This window comes from Nothobranchius furzeri, chromosome 1, assembly GCF_043380555.1.
Source record: "Nothobranchius furzeri strain GRZ-AD chromosome 1, NfurGRZ-RIMD1, whole genome shotgun sequence".
Classification (NCBI taxonomy): Eukaryota; Metazoa; Chordata; class Actinopteri; order Cyprinodontiformes; family Nothobranchiidae; genus Nothobranchius; species Nothobranchius furzeri.
The window spans coordinates 43,599,338-43,625,231 of NC_091741.1; the positions used below are offsets into that span (position 1 = coordinate 43,599,338).

At 42.6% G+C, this 25,894-nt stretch overlaps 3 protein-coding genes across 7 annotated transcripts; 2 read left to right on the forward strand and 1 right to left on the reverse strand.

Annotated features, from left to right (window-relative positions):
* The first annotated feature begins 1,137 nt into the window (after positions 1-1,137).
* On the forward strand, positions 1,138-14,447 carry arfgap3 (ADP-ribosylation factor GTPase activating protein 3). Of its 2 annotated transcripts, none has more exons than XM_070548630.1 (16): positions 1,138-1,311; positions 1,842-1,960; positions 5,546-5,618; positions 5,717-5,848; positions 5,960-6,040; positions 9,399-9,492; positions 9,586-9,640; positions 9,755-9,806; positions 9,913-10,064; positions 10,216-10,347; positions 10,448-10,573; positions 11,004-11,162; positions 12,980-13,103; positions 13,322-13,409; positions 13,999-14,123; positions 14,216-14,447. In XM_070548630.1, the coding sequence occupies exons 1-16, from the start codon at positions 1,243-1,245 to the stop codon at positions 14,231-14,233; spliced, it is 1,599 nt and encodes a 532-aa protein (XP_070404731.1). In that variant the 5' UTR covers positions 1,138-1,242; the 3' UTR covers positions 14,234-14,447. The 2 variants fall into 2 exon arrangements, with proteins under 2 accessions (XP_070404731.1, XP_015815675.3); XM_015960189.3 differs by having other exon boundaries at positions 1,139-1,311; positions 9,586-9,648; positions 9,760-9,806.
* Positions 14,448-16,445: 1,998 nt separating this feature from the next.
* On the forward strand, positions 16,446-21,108 carry ikbip (IKBKB interacting protein). Of its 2 annotated transcripts, XM_015960177.3 has the most exons (4): positions 16,446-16,910; positions 16,987-17,104; positions 19,052-19,273; positions 19,600-21,108. In XM_015960177.3, the coding sequence occupies exons 1-4, from the start codon at positions 16,711-16,713 to the stop codon at positions 20,164-20,166; spliced, it is 1,107 nt and encodes a 368-aa protein (XP_015815663.3). In that variant the 5' UTR covers positions 16,446-16,710; the 3' UTR covers positions 20,167-21,108. The 2 variants fall into 2 exon arrangements, with proteins under 2 accessions (XP_015815663.3, XP_015815655.3); XM_015960169.3 differs by lacking the exons at positions 19,052-19,273; positions 19,600-21,108 and adding an exon at positions 17,559-18,958 and having other exon boundaries at positions 16,448-16,910.
* ckap4 (cytoskeleton associated protein 4) lies at positions 21,102-24,139 on the reverse strand. Of its 3 annotated transcripts, none has more exons than XM_015960156.3 (3): positions 24,053-24,139; positions 23,273-23,782; positions 21,102-22,843 (listed from the first exon to the last, which is right to left on the reverse strand). In XM_015960156.3, the coding sequence occupies exons 2-3, from the start codon at positions 23,582-23,584 to the stop codon at positions 21,539-21,541; spliced, it is 1,617 nt and encodes a 538-aa protein (XP_015815642.3). In that variant the 5' UTR covers positions 23,585-23,782; positions 24,053-24,139; the 3' UTR covers positions 21,102-21,538. The 3 variants fall into 3 exon arrangements, with proteins under 3 accessions (XP_015815642.3, XP_054595731.2, XP_054595730.2); XM_054739756.2 differs by having other exon boundaries at positions 24,028-24,131; XM_054739755.2 differs by having other exon boundaries at positions 23,957-24,103.
* Positions 24,140-25,894: the final 1,755 nt, after the last annotated feature.

Here is a 25,894-nt window from a genome sequence, read left to right on the forward strand (position 1 = left end):
GTAAAGATTAAACTGATAAACTTGGCAAACTGAAATAACAGGTGTTTAGACATTTAAGCTGTCCAGATTTTTATACAATGTTCACAGATTTTAGTTTTTTCCATTTAGCATTATTTTTCTCTATTCTTCACTTACTTTTTGTGCTTTATTTGCTTGTTGGTGCTTTTTGCTTCTACATCTTTCAAGACATTCAGCTCATTTTGACAGTTTTGCTTTGTTTCAGCTTCAGTTAAGCTGTTCAGCAGCTTCAGTTCAGCTGTTCAGCAGCTTCAGCTTACAGTTTCAGCTATCCAGCATTCAAACAGCATTTGTGCAATAAATGCAATTTTTCTAGTTATTATAGTGGTGGGAATGGGCTTCCATACAGAATAGAGCTCAAGTTTAATGAAAGTTCAGAATGAGATGAATAGTCTGCTGGGGTAGATTATACATGTTTTGGTTGCAGCGGCCCATCTTGTGTTCATCCAATTGGTATTGAGGTAAATATGTCTAATTGTACGTCCTAGCTCCTGCATACCCTGTCTTGGAATAGATTCTTATGGATGATAGAGCATTTTCTACTTAGGCTAATCACATATGGACTCTAAGCTACTGGTGTACATTTTATATCTGTATATTTTATTCATTGGGGTTTTGAAGTCATTGTCCACACATGTGCAAACACACATTTGAGTAAAGAGTTTTGGGTCTTTGTCTTTCAGCCAAAGTTTGATTTAATGGAGTAATTACAGTTTTTCCTGTAAAAAACAGAATTAGCCTTTTTTTGGTCAAATTTTTACCTATAAATTGTTTTATATGCAGATTTACATGACTCAAACTCGCTGTATTTGCTGAAATACAATAGGAGTTAAGACCTTCACTTTTTAAGATGAAATGTTTCTCATGAGAACCCTTATAAACCCTTCCCTACCTTTTTGATGAAGGAAAGAAAAAGGACAATATATAGAAATATGAGAAATTTATTATAAATATGGATAAATGTTCATTTAAGTTATATTTTATGTTATTAATCAGAAGTTGTGTTCAGAAAACGATTTTCTGCCCTGCAGCGACTTCTTTCAAGGTAAACTACATTACCCAGAAACCCTTTGAACAACAACACAACCACGGGCCGTTTCCAGCCAATCAGAGTGAAGTCTGAGACGTTGTCCTACTGACGTGTCGCATTGGATTGTTATTGGAGCAAACATATAGCTACTTTGTGCTGTTCCTACAGACAGGTTCCTCCAGACAGGCAGAACAATGGCAGAACCCAGTAAACAAGACATTTCTGCCATTTTCAAGCGGCTGCGCTCCATTCCCTCCAATAAGGTGAGTTTTAATAACGACAGACGGCGGACGTGTCTGACGAGGAAGTCAGCTGAAGCAAACATTTGACACGTCGCACTTCGAGAAACGCAGCTTTTGGCCTGACTTTCAGCTAAAAATTCAGCTAACATTCTTGCTTTGGAATGTCGATAATAAGTCTGGCTTGTGGGAATTGTCTCTGCTAAGCGTCTGAACGACGCCACGGCTAGGTTTGAGGGGGGAAAACAACGTCTGGTAGTTTATTATGACAAATTGCAACAGCCATGTTTGTTTAGGCATATTTTTAAGGCTTTTATTCTAATCTTAATAATTAAAAACGTCAGTGGAGACCGCATGTAGTCTTTTACAGCTCTCTGTGGTACTAGTTCGTTAACAGCTGTTTGAAGCAGCTGTCATCCAGCGTGTACTTCAGACTCACAGCTGATGCTTCACCTGGTGCACAAGGTTGCCTTCCACGTTTTTTATTGATTAAAATTATAAAACCAGATAAGGTTTTATTCCTGCATGTTGTCTTTGTCTCTTTGGACCTTTAGGTTTGCTTTGACTGCGCGGCCAAAAACCCCAGCTGGGCCAGCATCACATATGGTGTGTTCCTCTGCATAGACTGCTCTGGCACCCACAGGTCTTTGGGGGTACACCTGTCCTTCATCAGGTGAGCTGCGAAAGAGCTCAAATGCTTTTAGTTATAAGTAACAAAGAGGAACTGTTTTACTTCATTTCAACTGAACATCTGGGTAGATTTAGAAATGTGCAGCCGAAATTTAGAAACAATTTCAAATGGCCATTAAAAAAGATCTCAAATAAAAGTGATAAACCAACTTGACACCATGTGAAAAAGTGACAAAAAAACTGCAATGCAGCATTTGTGATACTTGTAAACGAGTCCCTCACATCACTGTGGAGGTGTTTTGAGGCATCGCTAAGCACTAAATTATTTTATATTACCATCATCGTTGTTGTCACGTGATAATGACTGACAAGATGCAGTCCTCGGAAAAGACAGCTGGTGATGAGCCCCTGCGCGTTGGGAGGCGGAGGCGACGCGCTGTGCCAGAGCGTCGGTACTGACACCGGGGGTAAAACGGACATTTAACCAAACTGTGACCTTTACCCTCTTGCAATTTTACCTTCCCCTCACCCCCATCCTAATCTTAACCAGTTTGCACATGCAAAGCTCTGATCGTTGATCTCCAGACATCTGCGTCCTGAGCACCGCCAAATCAGGTGTCACCACCTCAAAAACAAATTAAACACGCAATCCTTCATGTCGGCTCATTTCCTTTAATGTTTTCTGTCTGTTATTTGTGCCTGATGCGTTTCGCTGCTGCGGAGCGAGACTCTTCATCTGTTTTGTCCTCTGGTGACCCACCCCCAAAATCCCACTATCTCCGCTCCGGCACGAACTCCGCAGCAAAAACGGTCCCGTTGTAGTCGGCCGGCGAGCACTCCGCTGTTTTTGCGGTCGGTAGATCTTTTAGAACTGCAGTTCAAAGGTAACTCATAAGGTGAATATATATGAACCCAGGTAGCAGTTTTTCTTTAGGATTGAGAGGAGATGCAGGAAGATAATAAACAGACAGGACAGAAAAATAGTAAAATAAAAACAAGTTTGTTTTTGTACCTGGTGGTTGCAACAAACAAACACCATTGAAGGTCATCAGAAGTGAGGAACAGAAAATTAAATAATTATTTTAATGTTTAGAGCAGCAGGAGAGGCTGCAGGCGCATCAGTGAGTTTGCGGCTGCTGCGCAGGGGGAGGGGGGAGAGGGCTGAAGCAGAAACTACCATTGTTAAAAGAGATGTGTTAACTTAGAAAATGTGGGCGCAATTTTAATTGTCAAAAACTCCAGCGAACCTACGAAGTCGACTCAATTTTCATTACTTGACTGTCGACTTTAAAAAAAATTAAGTCATGCAACCCCTATTAGCTTCTGATAGAAAATAGACATTGAAACTCTAGGATTTGAAAACTGTGACAGGTCTGCGCCACACTCTGTGCGATTACATGCGCTTTAGAAAACCAAAGTATTGCTCTAAAAAGACTTGTGTGTTAGTCTGGCTGAAGGCGAGGTGGTTGTAATCGAGCTGAAGCACTCCGATAATGCGGTAGCAATCCAATTACGTTCTGCATGTAAACCGGTAAGCAGAACTAATCCGGTAGGACGCTCGTGTTCCGGTAGTGACGAGATCGTGGAAGCGGTCTTCTGAGAAGACCATCATCACAAAGCAACACGCGTAACACTATAATACAGGACAATATACGTGCCAAATAAGCTGTGTTGCTGTGTTGTTGTTGTGCATTCCTTCAGCCATTGTGCAAATCTTGCTTCACTCCCGCCAGCCTCTGTTTCCTGCTGGTGTCCTTATTGACCCTTTGCACCGACATCACCTAATCACGTGGGTCCATCATGGTGGACGGCAAAAGCATGTAAACAGTGAGCGACACGAGTACTAAACAAAGGGAAAAGTAGAGCCTGAAATTGTTTTTGCGATCAAAACAAAAACAAAACTCCTCCAGCATTCCTTCAACTAGTTCATGCCCAGTTCAGTTATCAGAAGAAGTAGCGCATCTACTGGGGGCTCATAGAGAGCAGAATGCTAACTAGCTTACCAACGTTAGCTTACGTTCTCTCTGCAGCTGCTCACCGATGTAAACATGTTGCTGACTTTGCCTAAATTCACCCTTCTGGATTTTTAAAAAGTCCGGATCCCTACCAGCTTCTGTTGCTGGAGGTGTTACCGGGTTCAGCTGCTGCTCTCACACCGGATTGAGAAGATCTCTGAACACCGACGCTCATATAAATAAATAATGTAATTTTAACACACGTAATCATACATCGGAGCTTTAATATTGTTAATAATTGTCACGCTTTACACTACAGTGGACGGAGCACAGCCTCTGTGGTGAAATACCGATCCATCAGGATTATCAGTAACTAGTATAAACACATCACATTTATCCCTGTCCCTGTCTTCCTCGTGAAATAAATGAACGTTAATCTTACCCGGTAAAAACATGTTCGCTGCAAATCTGAGGCCTGCTAGTCCGCTTGATTGATCGCTGCAGTTCATCTCCGTCCTCAGTCTCCATCAAAGTTATTAAAAAAACAAAACGAGTTGAGTTTACATCCTTGTCTGTTAGTGCAGCCAACCACGCAGCAAGCTAAAACCATTTTACTGTCAAATCAACTAAATAAAAGCGATCAAAAGCTACAAACTGGCTTGTTTTGACTAGCTTCACTGGAGTTTCTACGGGTGTAAACGGTCTTTTTGCCATCCATCATGGCGAAGCGGGCGGTCACATGAGTGGCGTGATGTCACATGAAAAGGGTCAATAAGCTAACCGGAAGAATGCTGACATGAAAAGGGGCATGTCGCCACCTACTATAAAGACTCCCTGCTTATTACAATAAAATGGACCTGGATCGACTTAGATGTTGGTCAGTGTGCATGTAACCACGACTGTCACTGAACATTTATGGACTCACCCATCTGGACTTGTGACGGGGAAGGCTGTTGTTGGTTTAGTAGCCAGGAAACAGCAGAGAACGCCTCGGCTTGTAGAAGCTAATGGTTAGCATTAGCAATTTCACCACATGGCAGAAGCTCTCCCAGCCTTATGTTATCATTTGTGAAGATAAAACATCCGTGTTACAAGTCAGTGGTTGCTGTTATCCAATCTGAGGCGAGATGTCCAAATATCAAATGTCTGAAGCTCAGTTGTGATGTGGGCCACTGCTAGTTCCTGGAGATGGTGCACCGGTGTGCAAATGTACTCATTAAACGAGTGAACAGCATCTTTAAAATGGGGCATGATGCATTGCTTTTTCATTTCTTATAAATGTCTTGTTAACCAAGAACACTAATACTTGTTCTTTTTAAAAACGATCAGTGACAATGAATTGCACATGCACTCTGAATGTGAAAATTCTTAAACTGCCGTGAATCACCTTCATTAGTCACAGTAAGATGGGAAACACTTGGGTCAGCGACGTACACCTTTAACCTGCTTCCTATTGTCAGGCAGGTTCTGTTTTAGTGATTTCTTAGTTTTGCAGGTCTGGCAGTAATCTGAACTAGGTGTGGCTAGTGAAACAGGACTCGGCTTTGTACATAATGTGATTAATCTAAGATGAACAAGGGGTGCATTTAGTTTTTCATATTGGGCTAGCATGGGCTGGATAATCCTTTTCCTTGAATGATAACTTAAAATGCTTTTGCTGTCTGACTGTGCAGGTCCACCGAGCTGGATTTTAATTGGTCGTGGTTTCAGCTTAGATGCATGCAGGTTGGAGGCAATGCCAGTGCCGTGAGTATTGCAGAGCAAGTGGTAGATGCAGCCACCGTTACGCTACAGCTCACCAATATATTTAAACAAACTCTTGTCTTTTCTATTTTCTGTGGAAGATTGCATTTTTCAGTCAACACGGGTGCAACGCCAATGCAGCTAATGCCAAATACAACAGCCGGGCTGCCCAGCTGTACAGGGAGAAGATAAGGTCTTCAGCAACACAAGCTACCAGAAGCCATGGCACTGAGGTAACATCAGATATGTTGCTTAGAGATTAGACCAAACACACTTTGGCTTCCTGTGTTGAGCTCTTTCTAATCAGACGCTTAAATCAGCCCAAATGTTGTGGTTTATTACAGCTGTGGCTCGACAGTCAGGCTCCTCTTTCTCCAACATCACCAGAGGATAAGCAGGTGGATTTCTTCAGTCTACATTCTCAGGTACAGGACAGTACGGCACATCCTCACATGCTAGTTTTAATGATTTACATATTAGAAATGAAACTTCTGCAGGAGCAACTATTGGGACATTTTTATCTAGATTTTTTTAAAGGGACACTATGCAAATGTTTCATATTTTTAAATCATTTTCTTGAGTCATTTTGTGCTAAAATGACCCTTTACAGCGTTAACGAAAGGCCGCCCAGCCCCATCGCCCCCTGTGGCTGGAAAATTCCACTTGCAACTTGCTACAAATTCTCTGAAAACCATACTAGGCTGCTTTTTCATATTTTTAAATGGTTTTTTTTGAGCCAGAATGTGCTAAAATGACCCATTACATGAATTGTGGCCAGAATACTGCATTTACAACTGCAGACCTTCTTCAGACTGGCAGGCTGCCTCCTTGAGCTGACGTACCCTCATGCATGTTTTAGATCGTGAACACAAATAATTTGTTTGATTTAGTGATGAACTGCTCCTGTAGACACTAATGAAGGCTGGGGTGACATTTCAACTGTTAGATTAACACTGGATTTACTGGAAAATTTATTCCTCCTGCAAGCCTGAGCTCCTGCAGAGCTCATCTTTTGTTGCGCTGATGGCCCATTAACTGAAATGTACCATTACACATTGCCACATTTGCATTTGCCAGTTGTGGGAAGATTGTTTTGAGGGAAGCTAGTTTCTGAGTTTCAGTGTGCCAATCAATGTAATGAATAGAATTTTTTTTTTACCATGCAGAAACCAGAGGCGGTTTTACCATTAGGCATAGGTAGGCGGCCGCCTGGGGCCCCCGTGTGTTAGGGGGCCCCCTAGCCCTGACCACCGGCACCCCTCTGTTAATGCCACAATATTCTTATTACCAACCTGTGGCCGCAGACGGGATTGGACATGCGCACTTCTCATTACCATAATTCCTGAACTATTCAAGATATCATTAAAATTCTAAAAGTGCTGAAAAGATTAAAAATGGGGCTTTTCGTGCATATACAGTACATTACGGTAGCCACCGGGATTCCCTGTCTTGAGCGCAACGAATCACAACACAGATTCAGAGACGTGCTGAGTTTGTCATCCAAAATGCTCCGTTTTATAACTTTTGAATGGCTGATCAGATTCAAATAATTCCAACGGTTCCTAAAAGTACATAAAAGCAGCTTTCCAACGATCTATGGCATGAAGCAATCAGAGTTAGGGAAAATATCGCTACGAGGGGAAATCCTGCTGTACAGCCTGATTGAAACGGAGCGGTGAAAGCGGATAACGGAACTTGGCCACCCAGAACTTGATCCCAAATTTGTCCGGCTTTGTTGCAATATACTGCGTGAATGACAACAAACTTTTGTAGGGAACAGCTGTTCATCTATGGTCTTGTGTCGTCCTGGAGTGAAACTGTCAGCACAGTTCTTGATTAAGCGTTTCCAGATGCCTGAGATGTGCCTTTATACACATTCAGATACAAAAATCCTCCCCCCAGGTTTACCCTGTCTTACAAATGCAAATCATGTTGCCCTTGCAGAACCAACCTCCACCCTTGCTTAGTGGCTCATCAGCAAAACAAAAGGAGGACAATTGAGTAAGCCAGGGGGGCCTGGAGCCTGATTTTGCGCAAATATGCACGGTCTCAGTGTTAAGGTGTTGAAAAGACACACACACAGGAGACGGGTTTCTTTTTTTGGTTTGACCACAGATTTAATAATGGACACTAGGGGGTGCTAAAAGCAAGCAAAACTGCCTAGTGTGCCTTTAAATGTTGTACTGCACACATCCATGGTGCTGTTCGTTTCCCAAGCACCTTTAGCTCAATCGCAGCCCCAAAGCATTAAAATAAATAAAGGACAAGCAGGACTTGTAATTTTTATTTTTCGAAAAGATCCATTTAGTTGAGGTCTTTTGAGATCCCCTATCCAACATGTTTTACTTGTTTCTCTGCTCGGGGCTCAAATCACCTGTTCAGCAGGGGTGTTTTTCAATGTCAAGGCACCTGGCCTTGCATGATGTCTTGTGAGGCCAGACGCCTTGCTTATGAGGACACTGTCCTTCCTTTGTCAAAGAAAATGGTTACATGAAACAGACTTGCATCACATGACCGCGGCTTCCACGGCGGTCATGTAACGTCACGTGACCCCCGAGGTAATGTTATATTTTATTAGTATTTGTCTCAATATGAATATATAAATATATAACGAGACTTTTACTTTTTAAATTGTGTTTATTTGTTAAATAAAATATGGAAGTGCATGACTACCCGCTAGCCACTATGGCTGCAACTACTAAGCAACTAACCAACCATAGCTAACTTCTTTGGATCTAAATAAACATTTTAAATTAGTTGAATTACTTTTAAACTCCCAAAGTAGCTACCGGCTTCTGATCTGGCATCCTTTTGAAAACAGTGCTGTATTCTGGGTAATTTTTGACCAAGGCTTGGCTACAAGACACCTCCCGTGTATCCTTGCTCAGCTAGCTAAACGGCTAATGAACGGAGAACACACGCCTCGGTAGAACATGAACACTGGAACACGTCTTGGCGGTTCCTGATGAGGTATCTCCTAGGCAACCGGGGCGGAGCCAAGACATCAAGGCAAGGTTCTTTGACATTGAGAAACTCCCCAGGTCTCCAGGCTCTGAGGAAGCGTGTGAATCACCTGCTGATTAACTTCAGGTGCGATGAAGCAGAAAAACCTCTACAACAGAAGTGGGGTGTCCTGGTCCCTTGGTGTCTGCTATCCAGCATGTTTTAGTTGTTTCCTTGCTTCAACTCACCTGGTTTTAGTCAGCAGGTGTTTTGCAGGTTTCTGCAGAGCTTTAAGACCTGCCGAAATGGTGATTCAACCACTGACTCAGGAGTGTTGGAGCAGGGAAAAAACTAAAACATTCTGGATACAGACCTTGCAGGACTCAGCACCCCTGCCATAAACTAGAAGCTGGGAACGTGCTGCTGTTGACTGGTTATTTTACGGGTTTATTTTAGAGCTGACATGAAATTGTGAGTGGGGTTTATTTTTTCCAGTGGGACATTTATATATATATATATATATATATATATATATATATATATCTTTTTAATTTTATCTTAATGTAACACTCTGGGTGAGCTGAATGCTACTCCGCTCGAGGGTCATGGGTAGAGAGAGAGAGATCGAAGAAACGACACGGGGAAACGTCTTCATCAAAGCTGCAGCCATAACTTTATTAACCGTTCCCCCCCCCCGCCCCGCCAACTCTCCACTGACCGAACAGCACCCTCTCTCGGGTGTATCACTCCGCCAGAGACATTCACCAGACACGAACAATATCAAACAATGAATCTCAGCCTACATTAATAATCAATTTAATGTTTTTTTTTATTCCTCAGACTGTTCCAGAAAACTTGAATATGGCCAAAATGAGTCTCAGTTCCTCTGCAGCAGAAAAACCGTCGACCCAGGAAGCAAATGAAGACAGAAATGGTACTGTATGTCGCTGATGAATAATGTCAACACTAAACAAGTTATAAATCTTTATCTGATCTAAAATACTCAGCAGATGAACTTTATTCTCAGGTAACGTGGAGGAGTGTCCCAGTGTGGAAATGCTGAGTGTTTCTCCTAAAGCAAACAACCCAGGTCGGTTTACATTCCTTACGATAAAGACTACCTTTTTATTTTTGGCACGTTTAAATTATTTTTTTAATTACTGTGAAGGATTTAAAATGTACTCTTCCATTTTTACCCCAGAGCCTTCCTCCCTTCTCAAGAAGAAACCAGCAGCTGCTAAGAAAACGGTAAAAGAACACGTTTGGATGTTTACTCTGTGTCCTGTCATGTGGATTTAAAGTTTCTCATTTGTGATCTTAGATTAGACTAATTGTTTTAATATGTGTTCTGTAGCTAGCTTCAAAGAAGGGCGGTCTGGGTGCTCAGAAAGTGAGCAGTAAAAACTTCTCAGAGCTGGAGAAGAAAGCTCAGGCTGCTGACAAACTCCGAGAGAAAGAAGAGCGCTCGACAGCAGCCAGAACAAACGCGACACCTGAGGAGTCTTTGTGAGAGAACTCTGTTTACTCTTCTGCAAACATGCCGATCTTTATAATCACAAACTGCAGAAATCATCTTTAGTCGGGGTATCAAGTATTAGATCACCTATTTCTGTGCTTTCATTGTTAGTTCTGACTGTTCTGGGGTCTTCTGCTTCAGGGCTCCATCAATGCGACTCGCCTACAAGGATCTGGAGCAGCAGAGAAAAGTGGAGGAGCAGAAGCTGAAAGGACTTGAGGGGAAGAAGAAGGAGCAGGCTGAGCGACTGGGCATGGGTCTGGGGATCCGAGGGTATGGAGGCGAGGAGTCGAATTCTAAAATAAACAAAAGGGTGTTGTTTTAGGGTTAATTCTCCATTCCTCTGGGTTTTCTCTTTGTGACTTCTCTGTAGGGGAGTTTCTCACTCGGTGACCTCAGATATGCACATCATTCAGCAGGAAAGTCCACTCGGAGCCAAAACTACAAAAGCACGGAGATTTCCTGAAGAGGAGGAGGATGAAGGGTCCTTCAGCCCTAGGTCAGACAAAAATGATTAAATGCAAGTTTTATTAAGCTGTTGTTAGTTGTTTTATTCATTTGATCTTTAAATATGAATCACAACATTTTTATTTGCCTATATGGTTAGTGAATCTTCAAAGTCAGGTTTGATGTTCATGCTGGTAGTAGTACCAGTAACAATGACTAGTTTTAAAGGCTTAAGTTTAATTCTAGTGTAGTGAAAGTAAAAGTCTCAGATGTTTTCAGGATGTGATCACAGTCCAGCTGCCGTTAAGTAATGTATTAAATCTCACTTATTAAGTATTGGTTTGCTGCTGTTTCTTATTGGTCTGAATATTGTCATAAATTATACCCAGTTCCAGTTTTCTGTGCTGACTAAAAATTCTCAAAGCGTTTTTACTTGACTTCACATTTCAGTATTTTTATTTTTAACAACTGTTGTTCTTTAGGCTCCTGTCACGGTTTGAGGATCAGACCGATAATTTCTCTTTACGGTGGGGAGACGGTGGTGGAGGTGGCGGAGGTGATGGAGGAGGCTGGATCAGAGATGGCAAGAAACCAGAGCCGGACTTCTACTTATCCTCCGCCATTTCTTCACTCGATGACCGGTTTGAGATTGTTTGTTTTTGTAATATTTGTTTGGAAAGCTTCACTTCCTGTTGTCACAAAGAAATTGTGTAGGATAGTTTTATTTATTTTTTTGTGTGTGTATTTTTTGGGTGACAGGCAATACTTGCTGCTATTTCACACACACACACACACACACACACACACACACACACACACACACACACACACACACACACACACACACACACACACACACACACACACACACACACACCTTTGTATATGTATCCTTGTGTTGTTGACATTTTAGTGACTCCACAATAGGGTTGTCACGGTAACCGGTGTAGAGGTAAACCCCGGTAAAAAAGTTGACAATAATAATAACCCTCTTGTTTTTAAAAACTATATTATCTTGGTGGATTACCGTGGCTGCGGTGTAGGCGCGGTGACCCTTACCAGCCACCGTATCATCTGCTGAAGTTGCCGGCGGCACATGCGCACTTTGTTGTTTACAACCAAAACTTTCTTGAAGCTAAAGCTGAAATAATGGCCAAAGGAGGAGACGGCAGCGCTCAGGACATTTATTATCCCTCAAAGAAGACAAATCAGAATCAGAAAAGCTTTATTTATCCCCGAGGGGCAATAAAAAAAAATAACAGCAGAGCAGCATGACGTTGGACATACGAACATTGAATAAATAGGCAATAAGGAAGTAGTAAAGCAGCAAGAAGATGGATACAACAGTAAAATATGCCAAATTCACTGAGTAAGTGAATAAAGTGACAAAGTGGGAAGTACGGGCATTTTTTGGATATTTGAAGAATGCCGAGGGACAGCTGATAGAAGACGGCTATCCTGTTTGCAGCACGTGCAGAAAAAGTGTCTGTGAAAGGCAGCAACGCTTCAAATCTCATGACACATCTGCGTGACCATCACCCACAACTCTACAGTCAACGCAAGGCAAGCTAACGTTAGCGTTTTAGCTAAAATGCGTGATCCGAGGATTTGGGTTGAGGGAGAATGCAACGAGTCGCTATATAAAGCAGCCGCAGCGCCGCTACCTGCATATAAACCGTGTCGCGGACACCCCCATGTTGAAATGACGCTATGCATTACGGGGCTCCCAGGGGCAGATAAGAGTTGGTCTCTCTCTGAGAATCATTATGAATTTAACAATGATTACTGCCTGATGACATTTTCCCACATCTGCAAAGCTCACTGGAAGGACACAAACCGAGGACAATATTTTCCTGATATAGGGTTTATTACTCAAGTAAGGGTAAAAAAGTATCTGATTAGAAGGCTACTTGAGTACTGAGTATCATCTGATCTAATATTTTTAAATGATGACATCAAACAGACAAAAAATAAGACATTATGGGCAAATATTGTATTTTAAAGACTAAAGGAGAAAAATGTAAACAAATAAACAACATAATTACAAAATAACACATTTTAGGCAAAATTTAGACACAAACTGAGGACAATATTTTCCTGATATACAGGTCTTATTTAGGTGTCTGAAAATGTAACGCGTTTAAAAAAATACCACGATAATACCGACAACCGTGGTAATTTTGGTCACAATAACCGTGAGGTTAAACTTTCACACCGTGACAACCCTACTCCACTATGCCTAACCCATACTCTGACCAATTCTGTTCTATTCCCAACCTAAACTGAAAGTTCATGTACACCATACCTCTAAAAGCATTGGGGTTCAAATGGAAATGTCCACATGTCACAGGTTAAAGGTCAAAATCTGTCCACTTAAACATATAAAGACAAGTATGCACGCAGTGTTTGTGTCATTTTTGTTGCTGCCTCCTGGTTGATGGTGATGTTCTGTCATCAGGCCCGTATCCAGACGAAAAGCTGAACCAACGCCAGTCTCAGATTCAGGAGAAGCTCGAAAAAAGTTTGGAGAGGTCAAAGCCATCTCCTCTGATATGTACTTTGGAAGACAAGACAACTCTGAGGTACAGAATCACAACATAGGTGTGTGTGTGTGTGTGTGTGTGTGTGTGTGTGTGTGTGTGTGTGTGTGTGTGTGTGTGTGTGTGTGTGTGTTAGAGGGGGTGGGAAAGAGTGTTTCAGAAATAGATTCACAAATAATTTCGAACTCGTACAATTAGTTTCTCTTTCTTTGCACCTTTGAACGCGTCTTTAACATCATTTACCATTTGTTTCTCTGCAGTACGAGACCAAAACCCGCCTGGAGAGTTTTGCAGGAAGTTCCTCCATCAGTTCAGCAGATCTTTTTGATGATCCAAAGAAGCAGACCGGTACATCAGTGTTTCACATTTCACTTTAGATCCTGTTGTTTACCTACAGTTATTCATTTATTGGGCTTTAATTGATAACATATCAACTTCCTCTTAATTGGTTATTGCATTTACCAATAGTCCATCAAACAGTGTTTTTAAAGGGTTTGTGTTCGGATAGTACCAACCCCTCAAGGCGCCACACGCACGCACTGGTAGTGATGAGCCACAGCTGCTCTGGGGAGAGCTGACAGAGGCGAGGCTGCTACACAGTGGCACCCCCAGTCTAGCTGCCGACCACCAGCAGGCAAGGAGGGTGAAGTGCCTTGCCCAAGGAAACTATGACTGTGATGACCTGAGCAGAAATCAAGCCTGCAACCTTATGATTCCAGGACGGGCATTTATCTCCACTGCCACCGCCGCTGGTGCTATTAATGATTTTTCTTACATTAGACACGCTGACCTCGTCTGACAAGTAAACATTTAGAAACGGTGACGTTAGAGGAGATCTGCTGAGTGATTGGACATGAAGTGGTCTGTTGGCAGCAGTGGTCGACTGTTTTCTCCCTTGAGTCCCAGTTTTTGCTGACTGCCTCTCTGATGTCTGCAGGAAGTTCGTACCGTCTGAGTAACGTTCTGCCCAGCGCTCCTGACATGTCGCAGCTCAAACTGGGAGTGCGCTCAGTCGCAGGAAAACTGTCCGTCATGGCGAGCGGCGTAGTTAATACGATCCAGGTCGGTGGAACAGAGGACATGTTGAGACAAAACCACAGAGTTCTACACGTTTAATACGAGCTTCTTCACCTTTGTCTTTACTTTTCCTTCAGGATCACTACAACTCCTGAGTGTGTTGATGTGAAAGTGCTTTCTGCTGAGGGGAGACAGAAGGATGGAGATCCATCAACACTCACAAGTCTGCAGATTCATCACAAAACAAGCTTTTATTTTGTTGAAGCACATTCATCCAAAAATGTCTAACTTTAAAAAAAACAAATGGAGTTATTTCCCTATTGGAATGGACACTTGTGTGAACCTTACAGACTTGAAGAGCATTTAATTTACATTATATCTCCTAATATGCTTTAAGGTTTGTGGGCATGTGTTATTGGAAATGCTGTGTGTAGCCCCCTGTGTAGCTTAGTGGTGTGATGGAGGGGTTTATGTTTAATTCTGGTTCCTCACTACTAGAGAATCGTGTAATTCTGACCACCCGCTCATGTTTGAAAGTGTCTGCCCTCTTAAAGTGCACTTAGGTTTGCTCCTCCACAAACTGGACTGAGGCTTAATGCGGACCATGAAGGACCAAGTACATTTTCCTTTATTTGATAAGTTACATAAACCAATACTTTATGGCTTCATTTGCTCAGAACTGTGTATTGTCTTTGAATTGCTGCTTATTTTTTTAGTTTTGTCTTTGGGAGAGTTGGGAACGGACAGCTTGCTGAAGTTGAGTCATTTAAATGTGCAGAATAGGAAAACAAGTGAAGATAAAACATACAGACTGATGAAATTTTCATGAATTACGTCTTTGCAAAAGAAACTTTTTTGGTTTTTAAACTTCTCATCTCACTTGTGGCACCAAAGATAATTAGTTTTTTTCCACAATTTTATAAACAATGAAGTTGAGGGATTTATCTGCAGCTTCACTGCACTGTGTGTTTTTTCTGAGTCATGATGATAAAAATAAGGTACTATTAGTAATGTTGTATTCCATTAATTAGCTAGAGGTAAATCAGCAAATAAAAGTGGCCATTTTAAAATCTAAAGGCAAACTTGTTGAATGCTGGAGAATGTGGATGATTTCTGTTTAAATACTTCATATTTTTCCTCAATCTACCATTACTGGCACTTACCATTAGGAATTGTGTTAATATTGTTGGAAGGAAATGTTTCACCTTGATCACCACAGGGTTGAGAACCCCCAACACACACACACACACACACACACACACACAGATCTCATCAACCCGACGACCCAAAAGTTATCCTGCTAAATTCCAGGTGCCTAAAATACTTCCCTGTTTGCCCTCCTTTCTCTGACTGGTTAGATCTCCTAAACAGGCAGTTGACTTTATAGCTAGTTCTCTACGCAGGATCAAGTATTCCTGACCGTGCTGATTTTACATGGAAACCCCTAAAAGAAGACAAGAGTTGTACACTCCTTACTATTTGCCTTAGTCCAAAGATCTTTCATAGGTTACCCTAATTGCAATATGGTGTAATCTTGTTGCGTATGTTTTGATGGACTCAATAGGTTTAGCTTGGATGTGCTTCAATGTTTGGCTCTTAGTTATTAGTAAGTTCATGTTTGTTTAATGTTTTGTCAAATTGTGTTTTTTTTGTTGGATATAGTTGTTGTTACATGGAAGAATATCAGTTTGTGTAATTTGCATGGCCTTCTCTAGTGTATCCTCCAAACATTCATAAGATAGAGGAATAATACACTTTTTCTATGACTGTCTGGTTGGTTATCTGTGACTATACACTATGTTGTAGATGGCTTTGAATTACCATTTGTTTAAAAAATACTGATAATTAATGTTTGACTCAAATCCATATGAAAATAATTTTGCAAAGATGTTAAATAAATGGCGTATTCCTAAATTTTTGTCTGTTTTAATTCATCAATACAATACAGTGAGGTGCAGATAGAAAACATCAACACCATGATGACTTGGATATTGTCCAATAAACACAGTAACACTGCATAAAGTAGATAATTGTCACAATGGTTACTGGAGACGTTTGTGAGACTAAATTATTTTAGGCCAAACAAAATTAAAATTAAAGTTTTGCACCTTACAATACAAACAAGGTACAAAATCCTGGCGCCTACGTGGCTTGCTGCTGCGTTTATGGCCTGTCCTACATGGTGGGACTTTTAAACGTAACATCTGTTCATACTTTATTCTGGGCGTTCTTGCTCAAGTTGGAAAGTGTTTGGTCTTTAATTCAGTCTAGAATATTTGTCAAATTCAATTTGTACTTGCTTTATACTTCTGACCAAGACCTATGTTATTCCTTTCAGAATACTAGTGTTGGTGCTGTTAAGACCGCAGTTCTTTTATTTACCACTTTCTCTAAAGGCGCTTGAATGCAGCAATTCCTCAGCGAACAGGAGTAGATTTGTAGCGGTAATATTAGCAAAATAAAGTCGTTAATCGCACTCTTTTGTTACTTAAATCATTATGAACGTATTTCTGAGACCAGTTTTTATTGTATTATGACAATATAGCTAATATCCTGTTGCGTTTTCTCAGCTAATCCCGTTAGGATTTGCGCAGAACCCAAACATACTAGCAACGGTAATAATTTAGCCAAAATGTCCACTGATGTTAAACAGCGCAAAAAGACTCAAAAACCAAACGATGAACTCTCTGAAACGTCGTCTGCAAACGGCAAAAATGTGGCGCAAAAGGCGAAGACGGAAGACAATTTCACAGTCAATAAAACCTCCTCGGGTCCCGACGTTAAAAGTTTAATCTGTTTATTGTCGCTTATAACTTGCGGAGTTCTTAGCTGGTAAGCTAACGGTTTCAATATCAGCCTCATTTTCTTTATTATTTTTTTTTCCTACAAACGTTTTCTTGGGTTTCAGGTTGGTGCTGCTGCAGAACGAGAGGTTTTCCCAGATAGAGGAAAAGTACAAATCCCTACACGGGAAAACCTCCAGCCTGGTGGAGATGGAGGAGGAAATGCTGAAAGTCTCCAAAAAGGTGAGTCCGAGCCAAACTTAAAGGGTCATTTCATCAAAGTACTGAGGTTTTACACGAAATACATTTTGTAGTAACTACAAATGCAGCTTCTTTAAATTAATTTTATTTAGAAAAAGGGAAATTGGTGGAATATTATGACCACGTGCATTTTATTTTAATGGAGTTTTCTAAAAAAAAAAGTTTTACCCTTTTTGAGACGTTTGGCAGCACAAAGGCTGGTTTCAACATCTGCTAATTACAGCATTATTTTAAGGGATTTGAAATAATGAAAATCTATGAAATACATAAAGTAAACATATAATTCATAAGTGAAACGCTTTCATTCCCATTTATAACTTTAAAACTGAGTTTATAGTAAATTGTAATTATTGCATAAAGTTATGCACGAATAGATTATGAAGGAGATCATTGAGCTCCACAGAAATGGCACTCCTGTTTTGTGTTGTGGCTGCAGCTTGCTGCATCTGATGATGACCTCCAGCAGGCGCTTTCCTCTGTCTCCACGGCAACAAGACTCCAGCAGGATATTGCCACCCTCCATGCTGCCATCATGGTTGGACAGACCGATGACAACTCCGCCTCCCGTGACCTGCAAGCGGTCAACGCTCATTTCCTCAACGTGACGGAGACGTGGCAGGAGCGGCTGACTGCCATCACCTCTGACCTGGCTGCCCTCAAGGCTGAATCACGGGAGGCTCACGTCGGCGCCACAGAGAAGGTGAACGAGGCCGAGCGGAGGAGTCGGATCCTGGCGGAGAGGCTGGAAGAGCTAGAGGACAGCACCAAAAGGAACGCCCGAGCTCTGGAACGCACTGAGGAGGACGACGCTAAGCGAGCACAGGATCAGCTGGACTGGAACACCAAGCAGATCCACAAGCTGGAGGAGCAGATTGGTATCCTGGCCAAGAGAGAGGCTGCACTTAGCTCTCAGGTCCAGGAGCACATTCCACGGGCACAGGCCTGTGAAGAGCACCTTCCTCAGGTCGAGGAGGCTGTGCGCTCCATCCTGAAACTCAGTGGTGATCTGAGCGGGGCAGAGAGGAGGCTGGAGGAAGTGACGCTGCAGGTTTTTGGGACTGAAGACAGTATGCTAAAAGCACTGAGTGAGATCCTTGAGATCAGACAAGATCTGGACACCCTGCAGGCCCAAAATAGCATCCTGAAGATGAAGAATGAGCTGTCCGTGGTCAAGGAGGCAGTCCGTGAACTCACCATGGTGCTGAGGGAGAGTCAGATTGAAACCCCACTGGACTCTGGCGCTTTGGGGGAAGAGGAATGGAAAGATGAAGAGGAGGAGCAGTGGCAGGAAGATGACCAGGAGGAACCGATTGATGACTTTACTGAATGACATCATTGTTTTGAGTCAGCTTGAGGAAAAGAGTGGCTGTTTTTTTTTTTCATCAGTATTTCATTTTTCTTTACTTTTACCTCAATTCAGGGTTAAAACTCTTAACAAGTATGAAATAAAGGCACTCTAAGTACGACCTTGCACTCCTACAGTATTTTTTGTTGAATGAGTTATCTTGAATATAATGGAATAAAATGTATTGATCCTACAGTGGGGAAATTCAATTGTTACATGAAATTTGCACTGATAAATGAATGGTTATGAATGCATTTAACAAACACATTTCCAGGTTATCCAACAGTTTTCATGTCTTAGTTTAAAGTTAACGCAATTGTTAAAAGTTTTGTTGTATTTCTTCACAAAGTGTGTAACCATGCTGCATTACAGCGGCATCACCAAGTTTAATCAGGGGTTTATGGAAGAGTTGAGAATCATTTTTGTCTGATTTGGGTTTTCACTTCTGTAGAACACATCACTGATCTGTTTGAATAAAATCACAACTTAAACACCTTCTCCCATTTTCTCTTACTTACAGAGGAATTAGTTTATTTTACTGCTATTAGCTTCTCATGGTTCATATTGTCTAATGTGCGTTTCAGTGTGAGCGCGTCCAGCTGATGCTGGAGGGTCTGGAGGCTGAGCGGGGAGCTCTGCAGCCTCAGATGGAAGGTTTGGAGCGGGATGTCAACCAGCTGAAGGAGTGGGCCTCCGGTTTGAGCGAGAAGCGAGCGCAGCTTGACAGAAGCTTGATTTCACTAGGAGACGCCGTGGAGCAAATCGAAGAGCGCACGTCGGCCATCACAAAGGATTTTGCTAACAAGGTTTGATTATTTTTGCATTTCTGCCTATTAGAAAAATCCTATTTTAAGGGAAACGTGTGGTTTATACCAGCACCGACTGCCATGGCTAACTTATTTTTTTGTCAGAAAACATGAAACAGTTGAGATTTGGAACTTTTCTCTCATTTTCAAGAGTTTTTGGAAGCAACTGCTGCTAAATTAAATGTATAAATTCATGTTTTATTTGCTCTCTTGTAATTCTTGGTTTGTCAACAAACAAAAAGAAACCCCCTGAAATAACATGAATACGTTGTTTTTTTATTGCAAACCATTAGAGGACATGTTTGTATCATTTTTAAATCTTCTAGGTGTCGTCAGTGAGGACAGACGTGCGCAGGATGGACGGCCTGCGGTCTGAGCTGGACTCTCTGCTGACCCAGGTAGGCCAGCTGGAGGAGAAGACCTCCCAGGTGGAGCGCAGCATGGTGAAACGCATCGGGGACGTTCTGGCCAGCAGCATCGACCGCGTGTCCAACCTCCGCTCTGCGTCCGAACGCAACGCTCAGGCCATAGATCAGCTCCGCAGACGCGTCCCCGAGCTCGTCGCCGCCACTGAGCGGGCCTCGGATCGCTTGTTGGAGCTGGAGAGCGGCCGGGCCCGCCTCATAAGGACGGTCACGTTTGCTGCTGATCTCAAACCAAAGGTGGCGTCTATTAAAAGAGACTTTGGGGAGTTTGAGCCTCAGCTGTCAGACCTGACTCTCCGGATCGGGCGACTGGCAGAAGATCTCACCAAGAGGGAGGAGGAGATCGCCGAGCTTCGGCAGACTTTAGCAAACCTCACTGCAGTTGAGGGAGATTTGATTTCTACAGCGAAACACGTCAGCGAAATGTCCGATTTATCCGATATTTTAGAAGCACACAAGCCAACGTGAGAGGGTTAAATGTGTTTTATGCTGAGCTGTTTCATCAGACCACCTGTCATCACTGCTGCAAAAATGTTTTTATTAAAAAGGATCAAAAACACGAACCTTTGCTGCTTTATCAGGGTATCTGCAGGTCCTTAAAAAGTCTTAAATTTGCTTTTCCAAATTTAAGGCCTTAAAAATCCTTTAAAATGACAAATAATCCTTAAGTAGTTTCCAAAGGTCTTAAATTACCAAAGACCCAATAAACAAGATTCTTTTATTTCTCTAAAATTTTCATGAATTTCTAGTGTTCAGCATTTTTTCTGTATGATATTTGCATAAGCGGAACCGTACACATTCAGTTGGTTGTGAAAAGGGGTTATTTTTAGATGAGCACATTAGCTGGTTAAGCTAGTGGGAGCTTGTGTCACGGGGAGGTGCAAGTTTAATGGTAACTGGATGGCTAATCCCACGTTTGCGACGTGGTTAGCACCGGTTCTAGGCAATAGCTGGAAATCATAGCTTAAATTTAATTTCAAAAAATAGCTTACATTTGGTCCAAGTGGCCTTAAAAAAGGTCTTAAAAAGTCTTAAATTTGGCTCCCTTAAACCTGTAGATACCCTGTTTATGGATCCTCACAATTACAACTTTAACAAAACCTGGAAATTCCGTTTTCTTGAGCTTTTTTCGTCGTCTTTACATTTGTGACATACTTTAAGTCTCTAAAGGCCTCCCAGCAACTGTCTCACACAGAAAAATGACGAGCTTTAAAAGAAAATAACTGTGAAAATGAGAACGGCTCAATGATCGAGCAGTTTTGTTCTTTCACGCCCGCGGGTTGTTTCTGCTTGTGAGCTGTATGTGGCAGATTTATTAGTTCAATTATGCTTTTTATGAAGTCCACCCTTATTTATCTCATTTCATTGTGAAGTTCAACCCCCACAAATAAATCATTCAGAACTTCTGAGTCAACAAAATCTTTTTATTCTACAACAACTAAACATTTGGTGAGTAAACAAAGGAGTGCTTGTTTCTGCATTTGGGATTTTCATTTTTTTTTCTAAAGAACAAAAACTTTTTTTTTTGAAGTTTAACAAAAGAAAACATCAGAACATGAAACTGCAGTGCAGAATGAATGAGTTCACAGATCAGCGGTCCAGCACCGTCGCTCACAGCTTGTTCCGTGGAGCTTCACGACATCAGTCGTCATGTTGGGATAAAAAAGGGGAAACTGGGGCGTGGTCCTCTGTTTTGATTCATCACCCCCGCTGGTTCTCGCCGTTCGGCTGCATCACTAAAGGCTTGCGTCCTTCTGGCCTCTCGATGGGACCGGAGGTGTTTGTGTGGTTTTCAGCAGATCACTGACCTTCTCCCAGGCTGATTCCTGCTCCCTTCCATCTACATCCTGTCCTCCAGAGCAGCGAGTCTCTTCTCCAGCTCCTCCACCTGCTGATCCAAGTTGAACTCCTTTTCCATGATCTTGCTCAGAGCAGCCACTTTGGATTGCAGCTCCTCTGTGCTGCTGACTCCTTCCTCTTGTTTACCTCCAGATAAACCAGCTAATGTCTGTTTGGTCTCCTGCAGCGCCTCCTGCAGGGCAGCAATGGCCTGATCGTGGCCACCTAGCTCAGCTGCTTTGCTCTTCAGCTCATCAACGGCTGTTTTTAGGTTTTCCAGCTCCTCGGGTCTCACTGCGCTGCTGTCCTCCAGAGCACTGAGCCTCATCTCCAACTCCTCCACCTGAGAGCTGGAGTCCTTTGCTTCAACGTGGCCTCCTCCCATGGACCGGAGCTCCTCCATGCTGCTTTTCATCACCCCCAGCTCCTGCTTCAGCTCAGCTGTGACTCTCTCCACCGTCTCCCCCTGTGCAGCCAAGCTGCTGTCATGAGCATCATATTTAGCCAACAGAGACTCAACTTTGCTGCTGATGTCTGACAACGACGCAGACAGTGAATCTCTGCTTTCCTCCGACGCTTTCACTCTGGTCTCAAATTCCTCTGATTTGCTCTGAGCTGCTGCGGTTGCTCTCTCCTCCACGGAGCGAACAGCCTCAGTGATCTGCTCCATGCCGTCCTGCAGAGTCACAGTTTGGTCCCTCAGAGCCTGAAATCCAGCTTCTGTGGCGGACAGCGACTGCTTCAGACGTCCAGTAGTCTCCTGCACCACAGACCTCACAGACTGGACTTCCTGAGACAGCGAGACAACTTCCTGGTTGCGAGTCTGGAGCTCTTCTCTCACGGCTCCTATCTGCTGTCTGAGGGTGTCAACAGTCGTGTCAGCGGCCTGCTTTGCGGCTTTGATTTCTGTTACAGCATCAACGATGGCAGACAGCTCCTGCTTCAGGAGAGTGGGATCTTCAACGCCACCCAGACGGGCCTTGAGGTCAGCGAGCTGACTCTGTGCTTCACCCTGGGCTTCGGCGAACTCCGCCACGCTGGCTGAGACGGACTGGCTCACCTCAGCCAAGCGCTCCTCCACGGTCCTCTCCAGAGAGGAGAAATCTCTCTCTCGAGCTTCCTTCACCTCCTTGATGCCTTCGGAGAGGTCCCTGAGAAGATCATTCTGGAGTTTCTGAAGCGCCTCCTCCACCCTCCTCGTCTCCACCTCACCTCTCTTCATCCGGCTCACAGCGGCCTCCAGCTCCACCCGTGTGATGCCCAGAGAAGACTCCAAACCATCCACATAACTCCTCAGAGACTCCACCTGTACCAAACATGGAAACAAGCTGTTATCTTTCAATTCATCTGCATGGACTCAACAGATCTTCTCGTCCAACCTGAAACCATCCACCCCAGCTGACCAGAAACTACATCTGCTGCATGCTGAAAGGAGTGAAAAAGATAATTAAATCTACCATTGCTGACCTAACCCGTTAAACCTTATTAAATCAGAGCGAATCCAAACTTGTTTGATGAGTTCACATTCATCTGAATGAACAAAAAGAACGTGGTGCTTGCAGCAGCAGAAGAACATGAACGGTTGAACCACATGCTGGTTTCATGAAAAGGAGGTAAACATGAGGTTCGCATGAGCAAAGAACGTCAGCCTGGCAGGTTCCGATCCTGATTATGTTCTTACTTAGCAAAGTTTGAAAACTTTTAATGGAAGAAAAAACTTTTTCTATCCACCTACCTGTTGAACGACACTCTCCATTTTGGTGCTCAGCTCCCCGTCCTGTCGCGCGCCCTGCTCGTACGTCGTCTTTATCTGATGGATCTCATCCAGGGCTTGCTGGAAATGAAACGCTGCGAAGCCCGCAGCCCCTACTAAAGCCACATAAAACACGGTGGTGGCAAGAAGACCGAGACAGCCACCGGAGCGGGGGCCCTGTGGCCCGGGGCCCCCGCTCACCCCGTTGGTGCCACCTTTGGGGCTTTTCTTCGGTACGTCCTCCTGGCTGGGCGCAGCGCTCTTCTCGTTGCTCTTCTGTCGGATTTTCGTCATATTGGTGGAAGCTCGGTATGTGTGCGTGTGAGTTAGATGTGCAGTCGTGGATGGAGACGGTTTCCAGTTCAGCCCCTCTGACCGGACCAGCAGCGTATCAGCGAGCGCGGCGTGTCTCTCCACGGAGCTTTTTTTCCCTTTTGCGTTGAGGCAGGGCGGATGGGGCCGTCCTAGTCCAATTACACGCTGCGTGGGTATCTTTAGTGACACAAACCAGGAAACAATCAATGTTTTGCAATAAATTTGCAGTTTTTTGGAAGTTTTATATTTGCAATCATTATTCTGCAGCTTTGACAACCATCATACACTGAAAGCGCTTCGACAGCCATCGTTCCTATATTAAAAGGAAGAATAGAACTAAAACAAACGCACCACTTCCAACCAGTTTTGTTTAAAATCCACTCATTTGTGTGCATCTGACAATAAAACCGCCCGTTACGCACGTGTTTTAGCCGCAGAAGTTCATACTTGCTGTGATGGGATGGAAACTTGCAGCAGAGCAGGGAGGATCTTTTCCTGTTGCTTGCTCCTCCTTTCCTACGTGGCAGCCGGAGTCTGCAGGCTGTCACAGCCTATTATTACCAGTGTGCACAGCAAAGTTACAGATCCCAACACTGCACAGTTAAATGGCCCGACAGACTTGGGAAAATTCAGGAATCACATTACCTTACGCCCTTTTATTATTTATTATTTAAGTTGCGCTAGTGGTTTTGGGCCTAGTGTTTATTATTTTTCATTATTATTATCAATAGTATCGCTGCATTATTTTAGTTTATGTTTATTTGTTTATAATCTTTTTTTTTAATTGTTCATCATTGATACAAAAATCCCTCTGCCGGCCGCTAGATGTCGCTAAAAGAGCGTTGAATTTGATCTCACGCCACATCCAAGGTGCACTGACTGAAGTCTGTCAGAGGGATCAAACTTTCTACAAAACGGGAAAATGTATTGGTGTTAAAGGTCTGCATCATTTTAAACTCTTTTGTCTGATTTTTATTTTCATTTTTACAGAATTTTTTATCTTGCAAATTTTATTCTAAATATGGCATTTTGTCATTTGTTTAAGTTAACATTAGTTAAGATTATTTATTGGACCACAGTTGTTTGGAGCTGTTTTGAGCCTTTAACAAACACATTTATAGTTGTAGCAACGCTCTTTATTGCTAGAGGGAGCCCGTGTTGCTGCTAAGAGTCATTTTGTCTCCTGAGAATATTTTTGTTTCTTTTAGGTTTTCTTGAGTAATTGTCTTTCCGTTGTAGTCTTTACAAATGTAGCATTATACTGCCTGCTTTATTAGATCAACAGGTCCTCTACAAATCATCAGTCCATTATAGAGTCATTCAGAGACATTTTAACATAAATTGTTGGAATTGTGCAAAAGCTTTAGTTACCCCTAAATTTCTTCTATTTTGTGTTCATTAAGTCAGACTTTTATTTTGGTTTTACTTTTGTTACTTGGTTTTGATCAATGAAATTTTTCAATAGAACCGATTTTCTGTCCTTGCATAACTTTCAGAAGATCACTTTTAGTTGCTAAACTACCTAACACTCGCCTATGAATCATTCACATAAAATGCTCCTAAACCCCTTGGATTAACTGTAGTTGTGTCAAGAAATAACAGACAAAACTGAGCAGAGGATCAGCTGGGAGATGGGGCTCCTCTGTAGGATCTGTGTCTAACTCTTGCTGATTCCCTCTATTTATTACCAACAAAACTTTCAAATATACTGGTTATCTGCTTTATGTGCTTTGTAAACACACACACACACACACACACACACACACACACACACACACACACACACACACACACACACACACACACACACACACACACACACACACACACACACACACACACACAGATTTGTATGCATATTTGACAAATTTTTTTACAATATATCTGAAAGTCAGAGTTCTTTTTTCCTGTCTGTGGACACGTCACTGACAAGCAGCATTGAAAAATTCGACATTTTCCTCATTCCATGAATGCAGCACTGAGGCAAATTCCCTGTAGAAATGATGACCAATCAAATCCGCGTGGAAGACTTCTATTGTCAGTATCAACCTTCAGAACTAGAATATGTGCATTTCTAGTTGTTTTTACATGAACCCCTCTTTTTTTCTGACCTTCACTTTTCCATTTCCTCATTTTGATTAAAACGCGTGTTTTACACTTACATTATGTAAAAAAAAAAAGGTGCAACCTAAAGCCAAACTTTGAAAACGTTTTTTCCTAGCTGAACTTTAACGCAGCGCAAAGCTCCGCCCACACGCCGTGACAGGCAGCAGACGTTGTCAAACGACC

What these genes read in the sequence shown, in the direction of transcription:
- ckap4 (XM_015960156.3), bottom strand. Translation starts at nt 23,584, where the DNA reads ATGACGAAAATCCGACAGAAGAGCAACGAGAAGAGCGCTGCGCCCAGC. An exon ending in TGGAGAGTGTCGTTCAACAG is followed by an intron (nt 22,844 to 23,272) that starts GTAGGTGGATAG and finishes TGTTTGGTACAG; the next exon opens with GTGGAGTCTCTGAGGAGTTA.
- ikbip (XM_015960169.3), top strand. Translation starts at nt 16,711, where the DNA reads ATGTCCACTGATGTTAAACAGCGCAAAAAGACTCAAAAACCAAACGAT. An exon ending in ACTTGCGGAGTTCTTAGCTG is followed by an intron (nt 16,911 to 16,986) that starts GTAAGCTAACGG and finishes CTTGGGTTTCAG; the next exon opens with GTTGGTGCTGCTGCAGAACG. An exon ending in TGCTGAAAGTCTCCAAAAAG is followed by an intron (nt 17,105 to 17,558) that starts GTGAGTCCGAGC and finishes TTGTGGCTGCAG; the next exon opens with CTTGCTGCATCTGATGATGA.
- arfgap3 (XM_015960189.3), top strand. Translation starts at nt 1,243, where the DNA reads ATGGCAGAACCCAGTAAACAAGACATTTCTGCCATTTTCAAGCGGCTG. An exon ending in TCCTAAAGCAAACAACCCAG is followed by an intron (nt 9,649 to 9,759) that starts GTCGGTTTACAT and finishes TTTTTACCCCAG; the next exon opens with AGCCTTCCTCCCTTCTCAAG. An exon ending in GAAGGGTCCTTCAGCCCTAG is followed by an intron (nt 10,574 to 11,003) that starts GTCAGACAAAAA and finishes GTTGTTCTTTAG; the next exon opens with GCTCCTGTCACGGTTTGAGG.